The sequence below is a fragment of the Stegostoma tigrinum genome, chromosome 7 (genome assembly GCF_030684315.1).
Source record: "Stegostoma tigrinum isolate sSteTig4 chromosome 7, sSteTig4.hap1, whole genome shotgun sequence".
NCBI lineage: Eukaryota > Metazoa > Chordata > Chondrichthyes > Orectolobiformes > Stegostomatidae > Stegostoma > Stegostoma tigrinum.
The window spans coordinates 13,742,990-13,761,123 of NC_081360.1; the positions used below are offsets into that span (position 1 = coordinate 13,742,990).

Here is an 18,134-nt window from a genome sequence, read left to right on the forward strand (position 1 = left end):
GCTGACCCAGGAAGAGACACTTTTCACAATGCAGGAAAAGAAAATGGGGTGGGCAAATGTAATGAGAAAAAGACTTCAGATAAACTTTCACTGCCTGCTTGACAGACACACCACAGTTGCACAGCCGGAACTGGTAAAATAAATCAGAACGATTTATGAGCAAGAGCAGTCAGAGGCACTTAAATGAACACACAAGGGCCTTGGATGGAGAAGCGACAGATAATTCGCTTGGTAGCAGGAAGCGTAAAGTTACCAAGAACATTTATCAGTCTCTTTTCCTCACAAGGAGCCAGAGAAAGATAAGAGATGCTGCATTTCCTTGTGAGATACATGATGCCATTTCCATGGTTACAATGGGTCAGGGCCGAGGGTAGGAAATAAAACATCAATCTCCAAACTAGGGTATTCTTGAATGTCAGCATTGTATTTAGTGATGAGTATACAGTAGATAGCTTGCCTTTTTTGTTCCATGTTTTCTGCCCGACCTGTGTTTTTTTTCTTAGATCTCTGTCATTATCATTCTGGAGCTGGCTGCTGCCAAATGTTGAGTTAGACAAGTGGCAGTGTGACAGAATCAGTGAGAGAGAGAGATGTGGTTTGTCTCACTCACCAAGACATTGTCCAGTATTTAGCAACATATTCAAGCTATGTTCTCCAAGAGGACATCGAGCTATAATGTGCAAGAAATCCATCATCCAGAGAAATCCAAAGTGCCTCACAAATGCTCCACAGCAGCACGTGAAGAACGGTCAAGGAAGGAACGGTTCCAGAGAATTCTCACAAGTTCCATCCATGGCACACAAGCAAGTGAATGAAGTCCAAGAAAAAACTACATTGTTCAGCTGATAGACCCCCAGTGCATGTTGTAAACTTGACTGACCCAGACACATCAGAAAAGCTGAAACTTTTACTTCCATCCAAGTGGTACGTCCAAAAAGAAATGGACAACATGCAGTGTATGTCAAGACTGCACTGTTTATGGAATGTACTCAGTACACTGACACAGTGTGGTACAGTCCTCAAAAGATAACTGCTTACAACGGGACTGACATTCTACGCATTATCCATCTTAAATACCAACACAAATCCTCAGGCCGGGCACTCAAGACCTTTGACGTAACTGAAGCAGACTGACATTCTGTCATCAGTCCAATGGCATGCGCAGATCTTCATGACATTACAATACACGAGGTGACAAACTCATCAGTTACAAATATTCCAGGCTGTAACATCAATGCGATGTATTTTGGTCATAGCTGAGCAGAGCACATCCTTAAGCTATGTCAGACGATCACCAACCACAAAAGTTCACACAAATCAATATAATCAATTGGCCTGAACACATCCAACAGGTCCCCCAAGCTCAAGGGTTTGTTTTGATTATATGAAGCAGGGCTCTCTCCAAGAATTTAATCTCTAAGGGAAACATGACATAGGTCTTGTGTTGTTATGACAAGAATACTCTCTTTCGGTCACCAGGAGAAAACCAAGAAATTACTGAATGAATCCACATTATGATTTGACAATAATAAGGGCACTGATCAATTAATCAAGTGATCAATCTCAACAATCAATAGAACCTCTTGTGCACAAGATTCTTTCTAATCCATGGTGCAAGATTGCAACCAATGCTGTCTTACTATATTCTGGTGACTGACTACCCTGCTATGTTCTCTTAAGTGTGAGACTTTGAAGATACAATTGCAAACAGTTATTGACACATTGACTGTATTTTTTTTGTATTATAGCATAGATTCTAGACCAGACAGCCCTGTACCTTGAGGCAGTTACATGACAGCATGACATGTGATGTTCCAGTGTCAAGTACTCATTTCAATTTCAGTCACTCCCTCTGCCTATCGAAGTCAGTGTATCTTTAGTGAGTTAGCTATGGGCATGTCGTGTTAAATCACATCAGCAAACACCAAACCCATCCAATAAGCATAAGTCTGTGATATCGTAGCATTCCAACATTGAGCATGGCAAATAAACTTCAAGACATTTGTTTCACAAGAAACTGGTGTCTCTCTGGTACATGTCATCCCAGGGCAACACAGAGAACCACAAACCACATCAGCAGCATGAGAGACTGACAAAGAGAGGGAAGGTGGGTGAGGCAGGCAGGACAGGAATGAAGGAGTGGTAGGAGAAGGGGAAAGAGTGAAGGAGAAGGAGTAGAAAAAAATGAGTGAGTGAGAGGGAAAGAAAGGAAAGAAAGAGGGAAAGAGAGAAAAGAAAGAGGGAAAGAGAGGAAAGAAAGAGGGAAAGACAGAGAGAAAGAAAAGGAGGGAGAATAAGGGACCAAGAAAGGGTCAGAAATGGAAGGAAAGAGAGAGACAAAGTAAGCAATGGAGAATGAAATGGTTTCGACTGACATACAGTGAGTGCATGACCTCAGCCACGAGTGTTAGACACTGCAGACTCCGGGTTCACTTTAAAAATGGCTCCATTCTGACTAGAATGCTGACTGTCAACACAGAACAGGGAAGAGGAAAGAGAGGGAGGAAAAGAGAGAGGGGGGAGGGAGGGAAAGACAGATGAGTGGAAAGGAAATGGGATGACGAAGAGGTAAAGCACAAGGCAGGGGAATGAAGAGGGAGGGATGATTGGTGGGAAAGAGGATTGGAGGGAGGGAAAGATATGAGGAAAGGGGGAGGGAGAGAAGGAAGTAGAAGGGAAAAGGAGAGAATGAGTGATGGAAAGGAGAGAGGGAAAGGATGGAAAGAGACAGATGGGGGTTTAAAGAGGGCAGGAGGGTTCAAAGAAAACAGGATCAAGTCAACAGGCATAAGGAGGAAGTGGTGGAGAGAGCAGAAGAGTAAGCAAAAGTGGTAGATCGTGAGGGTTAGAGAGACAGAGAGAGAAAAAAAGAAAGAGAGACAGAAGGATGGAGGGGTTCATCTTTCTGATATCTTACTTTGTCACAGTGAAGCTTATCTCCACTTCACTCCTACTTCTCTCATTATCCCTCCACCTGATAAAGAGATAGAATAGTGATCTCAAGCTCCACCACTGCCTGGTGTCAAACCATACAACAACCTCACGGAAATTTGCTGCATAGTACCAGCAGGTTGCTTTAAGTCCTATTTTGTGGATTTTCATCAATTTTTGGATAAGTACATGAATAAAGCAAAGTAAGGTTTGGAGGGATACAGGCCAGCAGCAGGCAGGTGGGACAAGTTTAGCAGATAGTAAGAACTGCAGATACTGGAGTCACAGATAACAGTGTGGAGATGGAGGAACACACAGCAGGTCAGACAGCATCAAAGGAGCAAGAAAGCAGTCAAATATGTTAATAATTGGGAAAGATGAAGATATCACAGGAGAATGGAGAATGCTTACACCAGCTAACACCAATAATGTGGAATAGTGATCTCATGGTATAGTGTGCTATCAAGCGATGGCTGGGGAGACTAGTTGCTTCATTTCATTGCCCCAACTAGAGAACAAGGTGATGCCTTCCCTGATATGGACGATATACCAGAATGTTTGTGTGGAAATTTTACAAACTTTGGAACTGTTAATGAGAAAGTTAAGGTAACAAAAGGCAAGTGTTGTAGACAACACATGAAAATATGTAACATCTTACCCAAAATAGAGCGAGAAAGGATATATGTACAGACATCTTTATTCCCACAGAGAGAATCCATCACCAAATTTAAATCCCCAACTCTAAATTAATTCACTGTACCTGTAAGCATGTTTCGAATGCTTATCTGTCGGTCCTGTGTAATCTGTTCTTACATCATCTATTGGGGCCCAGTTCGCTCCCTGTAAAGTTATGAGAGACAAATAGTTACATAAGAATTATATCAGTAGATTATTGGAGCTATGTGTCAACTCAATCAAGTTGACGAATTTCTGTTCATTCTTTACATTCACATGTACAATTTTCTGTGGTTCCAATACAATGTGGAGCTGGAAGAACACAGGAGGTCAGGCAGCTTGAGAGAAGCAGGAAAGCCGACATTGAGTTTACAGCCTTCAGCACAGTTTAAGGATGAAAACCCAAAACGTCGACTTTCCTGCCCCTCATGCTGCCTAACCTGCTGTGTTCCTCCAGCTCCACGCTGTATTGATCCTGACTCCAGCACGTGCATTTCTTGCTATCTCCTATTGCCAAGTTAAGATGGGTATGTGGGTTTGAGGGGAACTGGCAAGTAGCAGCATTCCCACATATCTGCCGCCCTGGTCCATCTGGACAGTAGTGATTGTCAGTTCGGAAGATGCTGTCTCGTGAGCCTTGTTGAATTTCAGTATGCATCTTGTACATGGTATACACTCCTGCAACTGAACATGCTATGTTGTAACTGAATTTGATCTGATTAATGTGATCATAATTGAAATTAACAGCTTCGCTGGTGCATGGGATGCCAATTTGAGGCAATGAATGCAACCATGTCTCAATTGGCAGCATTTTAACTTATTTCTGAAACAGAAGGAATAAATGGGTCATTCTCAGTTTGGCAATCTGTGACCTGTGGGTACAATACCTAAGCCCCAGCTGTTCACAATCTATATCAAACTGGAAGTAGGGACATTTCCACGTTTGCAAGTGACAAAACCTGTCAGGAATGTGAATTATAAGGAGGATGCAAAGGTGCTTCATTGGGATTTAGATAGGGTGAATGTGTGAGCAAGAACATTGCAGATGGAATATAGAGTGGATATGTACAAGCTTATTCAATTTATACCAAGGAAGGAGCACAGCATTTCTTAAATGACGGGAGACTGAAATATTTTGATGTCCAAAAACACCTAGGATTCATCAGTTATAAAAGTTACTGAAACCTAACATTCAGGTGCAGCAAGCAATGTGGCAGGTAAATGTTGTGTTCACCTTTATTGCAAGATGATTTGAGTACAGGAGTGAACAAGTCTTGCTTCAATTCTATTGAACATCAGTGAGATTGTACTGGAATATTATGTGTAGTTCTGTTCCCTTTGTTGAAGGAAGGATATGCCTGCTACTAAGGAAGTACAGCAGAGATTTGCCAAACTGAAGCCTGGGATTTTCCTACCATGAAAGATTAAGGAGACTCGGCCCGTTTTCTCTGTACTATAGAAGAATGAGAGGTAATTTCACAGAAACGTACAGAATTCTTAAAAGGCTAAACAAGGTAGATGCAGAAGGGGTGCTTCCCCGAGTCGTGGGGTTCAAGAACCAGGGACCACAATCTCAGAATAAAGGGCAAGCCACTTAGAGCTGAAGTGAGGAGGAACTTCTCTACTCAAACGATATTGAACCTTTGGATCTCACTATCTGAGAGGTTGGTGAAGGTCAGTCATTAAGCTCAAGGAAGAGACTGACAGATTTATATTCACAAAAAGAAAACTAGGGCAATATGTGGGATTATGGCATTGAGTTGATGATCAGTCATTGTCTGGTGAGGCAGAGTGGGCCCAAGGATCTGAATGGTCTATTCCTGCTCGTATTTTCCTTATTACGTTCTAGAATGTTGTAGACTTAAATCCCGCTGGAAAATTATGCATGAAATCTAAGTTGAAGTTCACTGAGGCACAGAGGGAATTCCACACTGCTTTCTTTTCGGATGAGTAATTAATCCCAGGTCCCATCTGCCCTGAAATGAATATAAGGGATTTCATAGCACTGTTTACAAGGGTAAGGTGGGACGGAGATGGTTCTGCTTGGTTTCTTGGCAATTATCTATCCCACAATAAACACAGATTATCTGATCATCTCGTTCACTTTGTAGGATCTAACTGCACACGAATTGGTTGCAATTTTCCGACACCATGCAATGGCTACATTTTTTAAAAACATTACTTGATTGGCTGTAAACATTCTGGAATGCTGCAGGGTTATGACAGGGACTATGTAGATTTCAAATCATTTTCTTTGAAACTATTATGCAAACAACCTAATATTTAGAATTATTTTGGACACAAAGAATAGGGAATGTAATTTTAGATCAAATATTTACCAGATGTAACAACTGGTATTTTGTTGAATGCTTTTAATGAATCTGGGAAGCTTGACAACAATGACATGAACAATTTCTATTTATGTAACACCTCTAATGCAGTAAACCATTCCAGAGGCTGACGAAACATAACCAAAACAATAAAGAAATGTATGACAGATGATCAAAATATTCGTCAAAAAGATAGATTTTGAGGAGCAATTTAAAAGAGAGATAGTGAGGTGAGTAAGTTGAGGGAGGGAACTCAAGAGCTTAAGGTCTCTGAAGATTGCCAATGACAAAGCTACTGAAAAAAATATCAATGATGGGTACAAGGTTTGACCTGGAAGAACAATTCCAACAGCTGAGATAACAAGGTGTAGAGCTGCATGAACACAGCAGGCCACACAGCAGAGGAGCAGTAAAGCTGACGTTTCAGGCCTAGACCTTTCTTCAGAAGGTCGAGGCTCGAAACGTCAGCTTTCCTGTTCCTCTGATGCTACTTGGCCTGTTGTGTTCATCCAGCTCTCTGTACCTTGTTATCTCAGATTCTCCAGCATCTGCAGTTCCTAATATCTCTGAAACAATTCCAACGGCTGCTGGGTTAGAGCTATACAGAGGAGCCACAGTGAAATTTGGAAAACAAAAGATGAGGAATTGAAAACTGAGGCGTTCCTGAACTGGAAGCCACTTAGAGACACAAGACAGATTGACAAGATCATTAACACACACAGGAAATGCAACATGGCAATTGTATTCATTTTTAACTTTGCTCCCTTCCTCATCTTCACAGAATGAATAAAAGCCATCAATTCAGGAACATTGAATCTAGCTGTGCATGATTGAAATTGATGGCTTTTGACAGACAGGAAGTCGAAAACTAAAATCGGTAGATATCAGCCAGCAAACCACAGGCAAGTGCACGCTTATCTTGAAAAGCACGATAGCCAAAAGAACTTCAAAGGCACTTAAGTTCAAAATATTGACTATGGGAGGCTGCTTGGCCATGTTTAAAATATTAGACAATAGCTCCCTCCATTTGTAATACGTTCATACCAAGATAGATCAAAGCCAACGGCACAGTCTCATTTTGCAGTGGGTAAAAAAACAAGAACATCAGAATTATCAGAAGTGGCAACAGCAACAAAAGACAACAGGCTAGCCAATGATGTTCTCTTAATGCAACTGTAATACATATGCAGAAGCATATGCCAAAAGTCAGAACCGCCAATGTCTGAGTCTAGATTCCAAATTGGCAATTCAGACTGTTTACAATACCCATTTCTTTCCTGGAAGTGTTGGATTGAATAAGGATGTTCTGTTCTCAGCCTCACCACAATTACAACTGAAAGAGGTTTATTTTAAGGTAGTCTATTGTGAACAGATGCAGCTCCAGAAGTGTCCGCACCAACTGGAAAACTGGTCCCAAATTAGTGTTTCAGAGAGGAGGAGGATGTAGTGCAGCAAAGCTGAAACAAGAACAAACACAGCTACTTTGCTAAAGCAGAAGGACATTCTCACTTCATGAGCAGCTCAACATTGCATAGTCAGTGCAAAATCTGCCCACCCACGCTCAGTTAAAAGTAAACATGTATACAAGTTCAATAGCTTTCAAAATTGACAGTTCATCTCATTTTTGTGCGAATATGATGCTTCATTTGGGTCTGAAGTGAGATGAGTGAACCGATGCAAACTCACACAGACGAAGATATTTTGGGCATTCCCTGGTCAGACATTGCTTCAGAAAAGCAAATTGGTAATCAAATACCAGGAGCAACCCCCTCACTATATAACAGATTCCAAGATACTTGTAAAGTATCAAACAGTCTAATGTACTGCTCGACTCCTCTATAAAAATTGTAGCTAGAATTGGTAGTGCTGAAGAAATTCTAACACCTTTCTGTTTGCATTCCAGACTGCTAGCCAGTACAAACATCATAGTGTTAGAATAACAGAAAATACTTCATGAAAAAGCGTATTGATGTGCTTCAGTTTTAATTACTCCTTGGGGGAGAAAGGGGAATTCACTGATCATCAGCAAGAACCTACCCAAAGGATGGACAGCGGATCTGTTTGGCCTTGTATAATCCAGCTGTTGGTTAAGTAGAATGCACACAGGGACATCACCTCCTGCCCCTGAAATACTTGAGCTGCGGCCAATCTTCCACTGTCTCAGCGTTTCACTTCCCCACCATAATTACAAGCAGAACAACAGTCAGGCAGTGAGTTACAGTTCAGGCCTTTGACTGAATCTCACCAGTGCGGGGCGGGGGTGCAATGGCTGAAGAGGAGACTGGAAGGAAAAACAGGCAGAAAATGGGAAAGAGCAGAGGTACATATTAACAGGGAGGCTGTTACAGGAGGTTACAGGAAAGAAAAATAACAAATTCCACAGGTTCCGGCCAAGGCAACAGGGCAGGGTTAGAGGAGCAGAGGATCTGGAGTTGGGGCAAGGCCTTCGGGGGGAGGGGATGTACAGATGTTTAAGGCCTAAGATAGGTTACTAAACATTCAAATCATGAGCACAATTGTATAGGTCAGCCACTGACAGAATCGCAGGGGTGAGAACTAAATTCCACAGGTGCCCTTGCCACCGCCTGCCTTCTCTGCAACTTTACGTCAGACAGCCATTGGCAGCTGTCCACTTGAACCCCAAATGAGGCTTTCAATTGGTCAGGTCTAGGACATTTCCCTTCTGTTCTCGATTTGAAGGCTGGCAGGAGGTGGGTGCAGGTGGAGCGGCAGTGTCTTACTTGAGTGCACTTTTCACCCCAAAGTGTAAATCCCATGGACGGTTCTTTACCCTGGCCACAGCCATGCCTCTCTCAACTCACATGTTCCCCACTGTAGGATCCCATTACCCCCAGTCCTCTTGCAGCATTTGCCTGTTCCTTGTCTACGTCGATTAAAATCCAGAGACAGGTTGCAGCCGCACCCTGGGCCGCTGGGATGCTAACCAGATGAGCCAGCAGATTTCTGATCTGAGGTGGGACTCCTACCCTAACGAGGGGCTCAAAAATCCCATCTCTAGCCAATTAATGTTCTTCAAACAGTTAAACAGCTAATGTGATTGACAGGGATGCATTCCCCATTTATTCTTTCAGCGTGGGATGGGAAACTGCACCATTAGAGAAATCCTGCAGTTGGAGACAAGGCTTTGAAAGTGAGTTGAAGGATGAGAGAACCTAATATGTTGGCATATCAGGTGTTATAGGCCCAATGTAGCTCAGCAGATGGATGAGGGGACTTGGATATGGAATAGGTTTGGGGCTGAAAACTTTTATATTGAGTTAAGTTATACAGAATGGAAGAGCTTCGGGGTAGATGGACATTATCAGTCCCCCAGCATATGTAAAATACTCCATAATACTGTTTGAAAAAAAAGGAGCCGGGATATTCTGTGCCATCATCAGTATTAATCTGTTAGGTAATATAATTAAATAAATGAACTGGTGGTTATCTCATGGCTGTTTGTGGACGCTTCTTGTGCACAAATTCCCTGCATTATAACAGCTATACCGCTTCCAAAAGTACTTTTATTGACCATAAAGCAAATTTAAGTGGCCTTGGTTTAATGTCTCATCTAAAAGACACCTCCTACAGTGCTGAGGCAGTGCTGCACTGTATTTAAATTGCCAGTCTGGATTTTGACGCACAGTAGCTCAGTGGTTAGCACTGCCACCTCACAGTGCCAGGGTCCTGGGTGCGATTCCACCATCAGGAAAATTGCAAATGGCTAAATTGTGCAGGTTAGGTATTTAGCCATGGGAAATACAGGGTTACAGGGATAGGTTGGTGGGGGGGTGGGGGGTGGTGTGCATCTGGGTGGGATTCTCTTTGGCCTGCTTCCACACTGTAGGGATTCCAAGTGGGATCTGAACCCACAGCCTGCTAGCCCAGAGACCCTGGTGTTACCAACTGAGCTATATAGTTAGCACAAACAACAATAATTCAAATCTGGAACAGCAGTCAAAATGCTCATTCATGTCTGAATTGGAGAGACAGGTCTTGGTCACAACGACCGGACAGACAGTCGGCAGTATCATAGAATTCCAAGTCGGATCTTTGGTGGGTCACGAATGGAATTTAAACAGGCATCAAAACGGCATGGGATCAGATGCCAGAGCAGAGCAAGCAACAACAGGAACTAGTCAGAGGTCACTGAACGTAGAGTAAAAGATAAGCAGAGTATTGGAGATGTCTTCTGGTACCCATGTTTTAGAAATAATCACTTGTTCGATGTCCTGTTATGTGTTACATACCTCTCCAGCGTAACCACAAATGTGGTCTCCTGGTACATCACTTACACATAACAACTGTTTCCTGGCTACCCCAGTTCCTAGGTCTTTACAAACAAGGCAGCTACAAACAACAAGGAGCAGTGAACAGCCCCAGACATGCATCAGATATGGCAACAGAGGCAGAGAATGCAGTTTCACTTGAAGGTATCAGCTAAGGTAGATATCACAGTGTAGTCTAGATTCCAATGAAGAGATTGAAGTTGGCTCAGAATTAAGATTATACATGTATACAGATAATGGGAGGTATGGCAGAAAGGGAGCGAAAACAAGCATATACAAGAAAATAAGAGCTCAGGAAACAGGAAGTCTCCGCGTAGGATAATGTTGGGCCGAAGGGCCTGTTGCCACACTGTAGGGAATCTAATCTAACCTAACAGAAACAAGGAGACTGCATGAATCAAACTTTTTAAACAATTGTTTCATTTTCATGCACTCTGGAGCCATATAACTGCCGCCTTAATTCAGCATTTTACTACAATGTTCCCAATGTTGGTTTGACCCTTTACAGTGAATGAAACATGCCGGAATAGATCAACCCTTGAGTTTGCATCAACAAAATATGCGTTACCCCCCTATTTTTTCAATGTATCTTTCCTGCTTTAAAAATGTGACTTCCCCCCGCCCTGAACACACAGAACATGCAGTGTGATGCACTCTACAACTGTCAAGAGAAAAGTTCCATGTTATGGCCCCATTTTTTCATTTTGCTGTTTGCTGTTTGCTCTTCAAGATGAAATTCAATGGCTATCTGTGGAAACATGCAGCCAAATGTAAAGGAATTGGTGTGGAATTCGCAATGACAGCTATTTGATGATTTTTATTCAGAATAGATTAACTTTGGAAATTTCCCTTCTTTACAGAAACACGTAGGGCGCTTTATGTTTTGAATGGGGTAGTCCAATGACAGTGTCACCTCAATCACAGAGTTCAGGGGAAGACAGGTACACAAGCAGAGGCAAAAGAAATACTTAGACTGGAACAAAGGTGCAACAAACTGAATCACTGTGTTGAAGCAACTGAAAGGTAATAGAGAAATAGATATCCCAGTACAGCAATATCTGGAGTATAAGCTGAATAAATGCCTCTCCCACATCAAATCTCAATTGACCAGGCCATTATTTATCCCTTAATACATGGCCATTATAACATGGGAGAGTTTGTCGTTTGCAATTTGTCTGCTGCATTTTCTACATCACAACAACTGCCATAATACTACATTAACTGTGATGTGTTTTGTGACGACATGAGGTTATTCAAGACACTATAAATGTAAGCCTTTCTTTTCGTACAATCTTCATAAGAGGCAAGAATGTACATTGTAAACCAAAAGTGTTGAAAATATATTGAGAGACCTCAGAGCGAAACTAAGTGAACTCAGAACATAGAAAGGTGATGCACAACAAAAGGCCTTTCAGCCCACCATGCATGTGCCATCCATGATGCCACTCTAAACTAACCACATCTGCCTGCACATTGTCCGTATCCCTCTATTCACAGCCTGCTCGTGCATCTGTCAAAATGCCTCTTAAACTTTGGTAATGTATCTGCTTCGGCTACCTCCCCTGACTGTGCATTTCAGGCACCTACCATACTCTGTGTGAACTTTTTCCTCGCACAACCCCTTAAAACTTTTCCAATCTCACCTTAAACCCACACACTTCTAGAATTTGACATCTCTAACCTGGGAAAAAGACTCCAACTATCCATGGCTCTCAATTTTATATACATCTATCAAGTTGTCCCTCAGCCTCTGATGCTGAAACAAAAACAATCCACATTTGTCCAACCTCTCGTAGCTAATACACTCCAATCAGGAAACAGCCTAGTAAACCTCTTTTGCACCCTCTCCAGAGCCTTCACTTCTGCCGATATTGTGGGGGCCAGAACTGCACACAATACTCCAAATATGGTCAACTTCTCATACAGCTGCAACATGGCTCAGCAACTTTTATGCTCAGTACCCGGACCAATGAAGGCAAGAAAGCATATGCCTTATTTACTACATTATCCACTTGTGTTGCCAATTTCAGAGATCTGTGGATTTGGACCACAAGATCCCTCTGTATATCAATGTTTCTCAGGGTCCTGCCATTAACCATATACTTCCTTCTTGCATTTGACCTCTCAAAATGCATCACCTCACAGTTGGCCAGATTAAACCTCAACTGCCATTTCTCTGCACAATTTTCCAACTGATCTATATCCTGCTGTATCCATTGAGAATCTTCCTCACCATCCACAACTCCACTAATTTTTGTTTCACCTGCATACGTACCAATCAGACCACCTGCATTTTCATCTGAGTTATTTGTATAAATTACAAACAGCAGAGTTCTTTCTATCTTTTGCACTTACTGTAATTTCAAAACTGAAATGTTTTTGCCCTCTGGCTGTATAACTGATATGGAATGAATTTTGTAAATATTGAAGTCTATTACAATTTCATTGTGTGGAACATGCAATATGGGGAAGAGTTGAAATTTCTCACGAATATTGTAAGATTGAAGTTGAAACATTTCCAATCCTTTTTAAATTTTTGTGGACAACATATTTGGGGAGAAACTGGGTCAACAAAAGACTTTTGTATATCCACTTGAAGATACAGCTTCTGACTTCTTGATGATACAATCAGAGATAAACATGAAGTAAATTAGTTACTATTTCAGCTTATAAAGAGAACTGAAAAACAGAGTATTAGGGAAAATGTACAACCAGGTATGCATACTAGAGCACAACTTAATCATTGTTTATGAGGTGAGGGTATAAAAATTATGTGTGCTCAGAATGTTAATACAGCAAAAATAAGAGTACAGGTTGTTGCTAACACAGCTATCGCAATCAATAAATATAAAGAAGCTTGACCTGCATTTTATGATATGCACAGAATGATTGAGTCATACACAGAATCCACATTGAGAGTTTCTGTAAATGCCTCTTATTAATACATAAACAGAGTGATTTGAGAAATAATAAATACTTCCACACAGGTTTTATGGTAGCCTATACAAGCAGTTAAATGGGTGGAGACTGACATAGAAAAGGCAAGAGCTGTGGTCAGTAATGGGTTTTTGAATTCAACAGCACAGGAAGCCACTGGCCAAGAAAGAGCAATCTAGTCCCTCTCTTTTCACACAGCCCTACAAAGTTCTCCTTTTCACAGATTTATATAATTCCCTTTTGACATTGTCAACTAAATCTGCTTCCAGCCCCTGCCTAGGCATGTATTCCAGATAATTACAATTCACTGTTTAAAAAAAGAATTCTCAACTCTGCTATGATTCTTTACCAATTATCTTGAATCTGTATCTTCTGGTTACAATCCAAATGCCAAGGGCAACCGTTTCCATCATTTCTATTCCATCAACACCTTTTACAACATATAACACCTCCATTAATCTTCACCTTGCCTTTCTCTGCCTAAAGGAGAGCAATCTCAGCTTCTATAAGCTCTCAATGTAACAGAAACCTATCAATCTTGGTACCATTCTAGCAAATCCCCTACACACTCAAAATCAGTGCAGCACAGGAGGAGGCCATTCAGTCCACTGAGTCAACATCAGCTCTCTGAATTAGAATCTCACATAATGCCTTTCTCCTGCCTTCTCCCCATCACACTGTACATTGCTCCTTTTCAAGTAAAAGCCTAACTCCCCAATTGAACACCTCGTTTGAGCCTGCATTGACCACAATAATAGACAGTGCATTCCATATCCTCACTACTCGTTTATGATATTTGGATCTGTTTCCAATCCAAGATAACACAGAGGAATGAAAAGTAAGGGTCTGGACTTTGGTCCTGAAACATGCCCACAATACTCAGACAGAATAGTTCAGCTGAGGGCTGACTTACGATCTATTAAAGTTTACCATAGATTCCTTTGATGTGAAAATGGAGGAGTTTGCACCAGCATAACCACAATAGATTGAATGGCCTTTCAGTTTATTTATTTGCTATTGTCAACAGAGGTTTCATAAAATTTCACAGAATCTAAACAAGGAGGTTTTATTTGGGTGCTATACTCTTCTCTTTGAATACAAATCTTTTTTATTGAAATTGTCCAAGGTGAGCTTACAATTCAGATGGTCGTTGAGTTAAAATGCATAGATTTTAAACAAAAATAACGTTGAAACTCAAGATGTGAATTACGATCAAGTTACAAAACATGTTTGACTTGTTTTGTTGAGTCAACCCCCTTCCTCGACATTAATTTTATATGGATTCACCAAGAAATTAATCATTTTTTGCACAGGAAGGAAGTGTCCTTCCATGAGAGGATGAAGTTTATGCACGAGTATTGATGACAACAGATGAAGGCTCCTTGGATGTAATTCAATCTTCCAGTCACATTTTCATTTCTTTTCTTCATGTTCTGTAGCCATCAGCTTGGTTGTGCTGGCAGCACATTCTTCACGGTTTGAGACTCACTCCAGGACTTGAGCTCATAATCTAGCTAAGCCTCGAGTACATACTCAAGCAGGCTGTAGTTGGCAGTGTTATGAGGCATTAAGCCGAGTCCCCATATACCTGAACTTGGGGTTCACTGGTTGGGTTAGCATTCATTGCCTGTCCCTAGTGCCCCTTGAGGAAGCTGCACCTTCTTTAACTGCTGCAGTGCCTCTGTGAGGGAGCAAGTCCCATGATTTCGACTGACAGAACGGTGGCGTATTTCAAAATCAGCGTAGTAAATGACTTGGAGGGAAACTTGTAGCTTCCCATATATCTGGGTGTCCATGTCCTTCTGAATGGTACTGGTCATGGGTCTGGAGATTAATGGTGTGATTTAAAACTCATTCAACTTATTAGTGATTGCAAGGTTTTGTTATTAGCAGTAAAGTTTACTTGCAGTGGTAAAGCGTATCGGGAGCATTAGGGTTTCTAATAAAAGTTGGGATAAAAGAAACATTTTCAATTTGGTACCTTATAACTTTTAGGGTGCCACAGGGATCAGTGCTGGGACCACAATTATTTAAACATATATTAAATTAAGAGAGATGTGAATGTGCTGTCACCAAGTTTGCAGATGACCAAAAACACCTGGGAAGGCACATTGTGAGGATTACACAAGGAATCTACAGACAAGTATAGAAAGGTTAAAAATATGGTAAATGGAAAATAACGTGTGAAAATGTGAGCTTATACACTTTGGCAGGAATGATAGAACTGAATATTATTTAAATGGAGAAAGACTGCAGAAAGCTGCAGGACAGAGGGATTGGAAGGTAAGACAGTGTGATTTGTGGCCATGTGTGAATCAGATAAAACTAGCATCCAAGTTCAATCACAATAGGAAAGGCAAATAGAGTGTGGTCTTTACTTCAAATGGAGCATAAAAGTAGGGAGCGTTTTACGGAAACTATACAAGGCATTAGCCAGACAGTGGTGGGATACTTTGAACAGGTTTGGTACCCTGATCTAAATAATTACTTACTGGCATCAGAGGAAGTGCAGATCCTGGGTATGGAAGGATCTCTCATATGAGAAAGGGTTGAGCAGATTAAGCCTGTACACATTGAAGTTTGGAAGAACGAGAGGCAATCTCGTTGAAACACAGAATATTCTTAGGAGGCTTGACAGGGTAGATGGGAGAGGTTTTTCTCCCCATTGTGTGCAAGTCCAGCACGAGAAGGCATAATCTCAGAGTAAGGGAAATTCTTTAATGGCAAGACTGGGTTGTTAAGTATATCCAAAGCTAAAGTATATGGATTTTGAATCAGTAAGGAAATCAAGGGTAAGGGGGGAGAAAACAGGAAAGTGGAGTTGAGGATCATTCCATCAGACATAATCTCTTTGAAAGGCAGTGCAGATGTGATAGGCTAAATAGCTTCTGTTAGTATGTCCCATGGTCTTAAGGTTTGAGATGCTTGCAACCATACAAATGAAAATGAGGGTTGTAGGATGCCAAACCATGGCACTATAGTACAGGAAGCCATTCAAGTGGGAGAATTAACAGAAAAGAATGACAATGGAAGATAGTCCATTCAGGGGGATAGACACAATTCTCTGCAGCCAAAACAGAGACTCCAGAAAACTGTGTTGCATGTCCAATGCCAGGTTTGGAACAGCTGCTCTGTGCTGGACAGGAACTTGCAGTGGGAGGTGGAGGATCCAGTGGCTGTGAGCCAGTTATGTGCCAACAACCTAGGCAGAACTAGGAATAGGATTCCTTATTGCAGCTAGTATGAGCAGCTTGGGGTTAAATTGAAAAACAGAAACCCAAAGGTAATAAGCTCCAGCCACTGACACCACAATCGGGAGATGTAGTATTAGGACAGTTTTTAGCTGAATGGTACAGAGGTCGGTACCTTCAATACAGGGGGGGCTCAGAGTCATGGTGGATGTAATTAAAATAATGAAGGGCGTGGAAATTAGAGTAATAGCGAAATGCCATCTGGTTTGTTATTCAGGGAGGTTGGGTGTCCAGTGTAAAGAGAGGAGAATAGTTGGCTGCCCATTGAGAGTGTTAAGGGAGGGTAGGTTAGTGCAAGTGACTGGGGTGTCCAGTGGGAAGTCAGGAGGGCAGTTTTACAGTTTGCCAGGAGGTAAAACAGGTTTTAATTCTTCCAATCTCCCTGAATAATTATTAACGCACACCAGCCAGAACCCTTCAATACTTCTAAGTCCAACTTAGAGTTAGGGGTTTTTTCGGATTGTTCAAAATGCTGGGTAATTGTCCATCAGAAGTTTGAACTATTGCTTTGTCAAATTCCTGGACTTCCCTATGAATATTTTTCACGGCACATCCAGTCTCAGATTCCAGGGATTGGAAGATCTAGATTGAAAAATCAATTTGGTAGTGGTAATGAATAGTACAGATAGGAAGTCAATTGTGGGATTATTTTATAGGCCACCACCCAGCAACCACACTATGGGAAGGGGTGTATGAAAAATAAATTAATCAGGGTTTGGGACAATGGTACGGTGACAATCATATGTGATCTTAGTCTACGTTTAGACTGGATAAATCAGATTGGTAAAGTTAGCTTTGAAGGTGAGTTCATAGAGTATTTTTGGACATAAACGGAGGGCGTAAAACAATTACAAATCTCCAGGACAAGGCAAAGAATATTAGGACTAAAGCTGGCAAGGTCATTGGTGCTGATGGCTTTCATTCCAGGATCTCAATAGAAATGGGTACTGAGATAGTAGGTGCATTAGTTTTAAACTTCCAAGACATCCCACAATGTGGACAGGTCTCATCAGATTAGAAAATAACAGATTCTTCTATTCAAGGAAAGGGGTAGACAAAAAATAGAAAATCACAGTTAGCTTAACTAACTGTGATTTTCGGTCATAGCAAAAAAGCTGGAACCTATTACTAAGAAGGTTATATTGGGGTACAGTGTAAAATCTTAACACAATCAGGCAGAGATGATATAGTTTTGCGAAAGAGAAATCATGTTTCACTAACTTATTAGAGTTCTTTCAGGAAATAGGAAACAGTACAAATGAACGAGAACCTATAGATGTGATGTACTTGGATTTGCATAAGGCATTTGACAAGGTTACTGCACAAAATAACAGCTCATGATATTGTGAGTAACATATTAGCATGGATAGAGGATTGGCTAGCCAACAGAAAACAGTACATATAACTGGGACATTTTTAGTTTGGTCAGCTGTAACTAATGGAAACATGGAAGCTAGGAACAGAAATAGGCCATTTGACACCACAAACTTGCTCCCCCATTCATTATCACCTCCTTCCCAGAAACAATTTTTTGACCTCAACAATTTTATATTCCACCGGCTCACAACTCTCTAGGTGAAGAAGTTTCTCCTCATCTCAGTCCTAAATGGCCTGTGGTATAATCTCTAGTTTTGGATTCTCTCACCATCAGGAACATCCTTCCTGTATCCAATTTATCCAATCATGTTAGAATTTTGTCTCACCCCCACTCCTTATTCTAA

At 41.3% G+C, this 18,134-nt stretch overlaps 1 protein-coding gene across 2 annotated transcripts in view; it reads right to left on the minus strand.

Annotated features, from left to right (window-relative positions):
- LOC125453947 (partitioning defective 3 homolog B-like) overlaps window positions 1-18,134 on the minus strand; it is an 883,406-nt gene that overhangs the window by 503,080 nt on the left and 362,192 nt on the right. For both annotated transcript variants that reach the window (XM_059647050.1, XM_059647051.1), the window contains exon 5: window positions 3,692-3,771. In XM_059647050.1, the coding sequence (XP_059503033.1) occupies window positions 3,692-3,771 (80 nt within the window). The remainder of the gene's footprint in view (window positions 1-3,691; window positions 3,772-18,134) is intronic.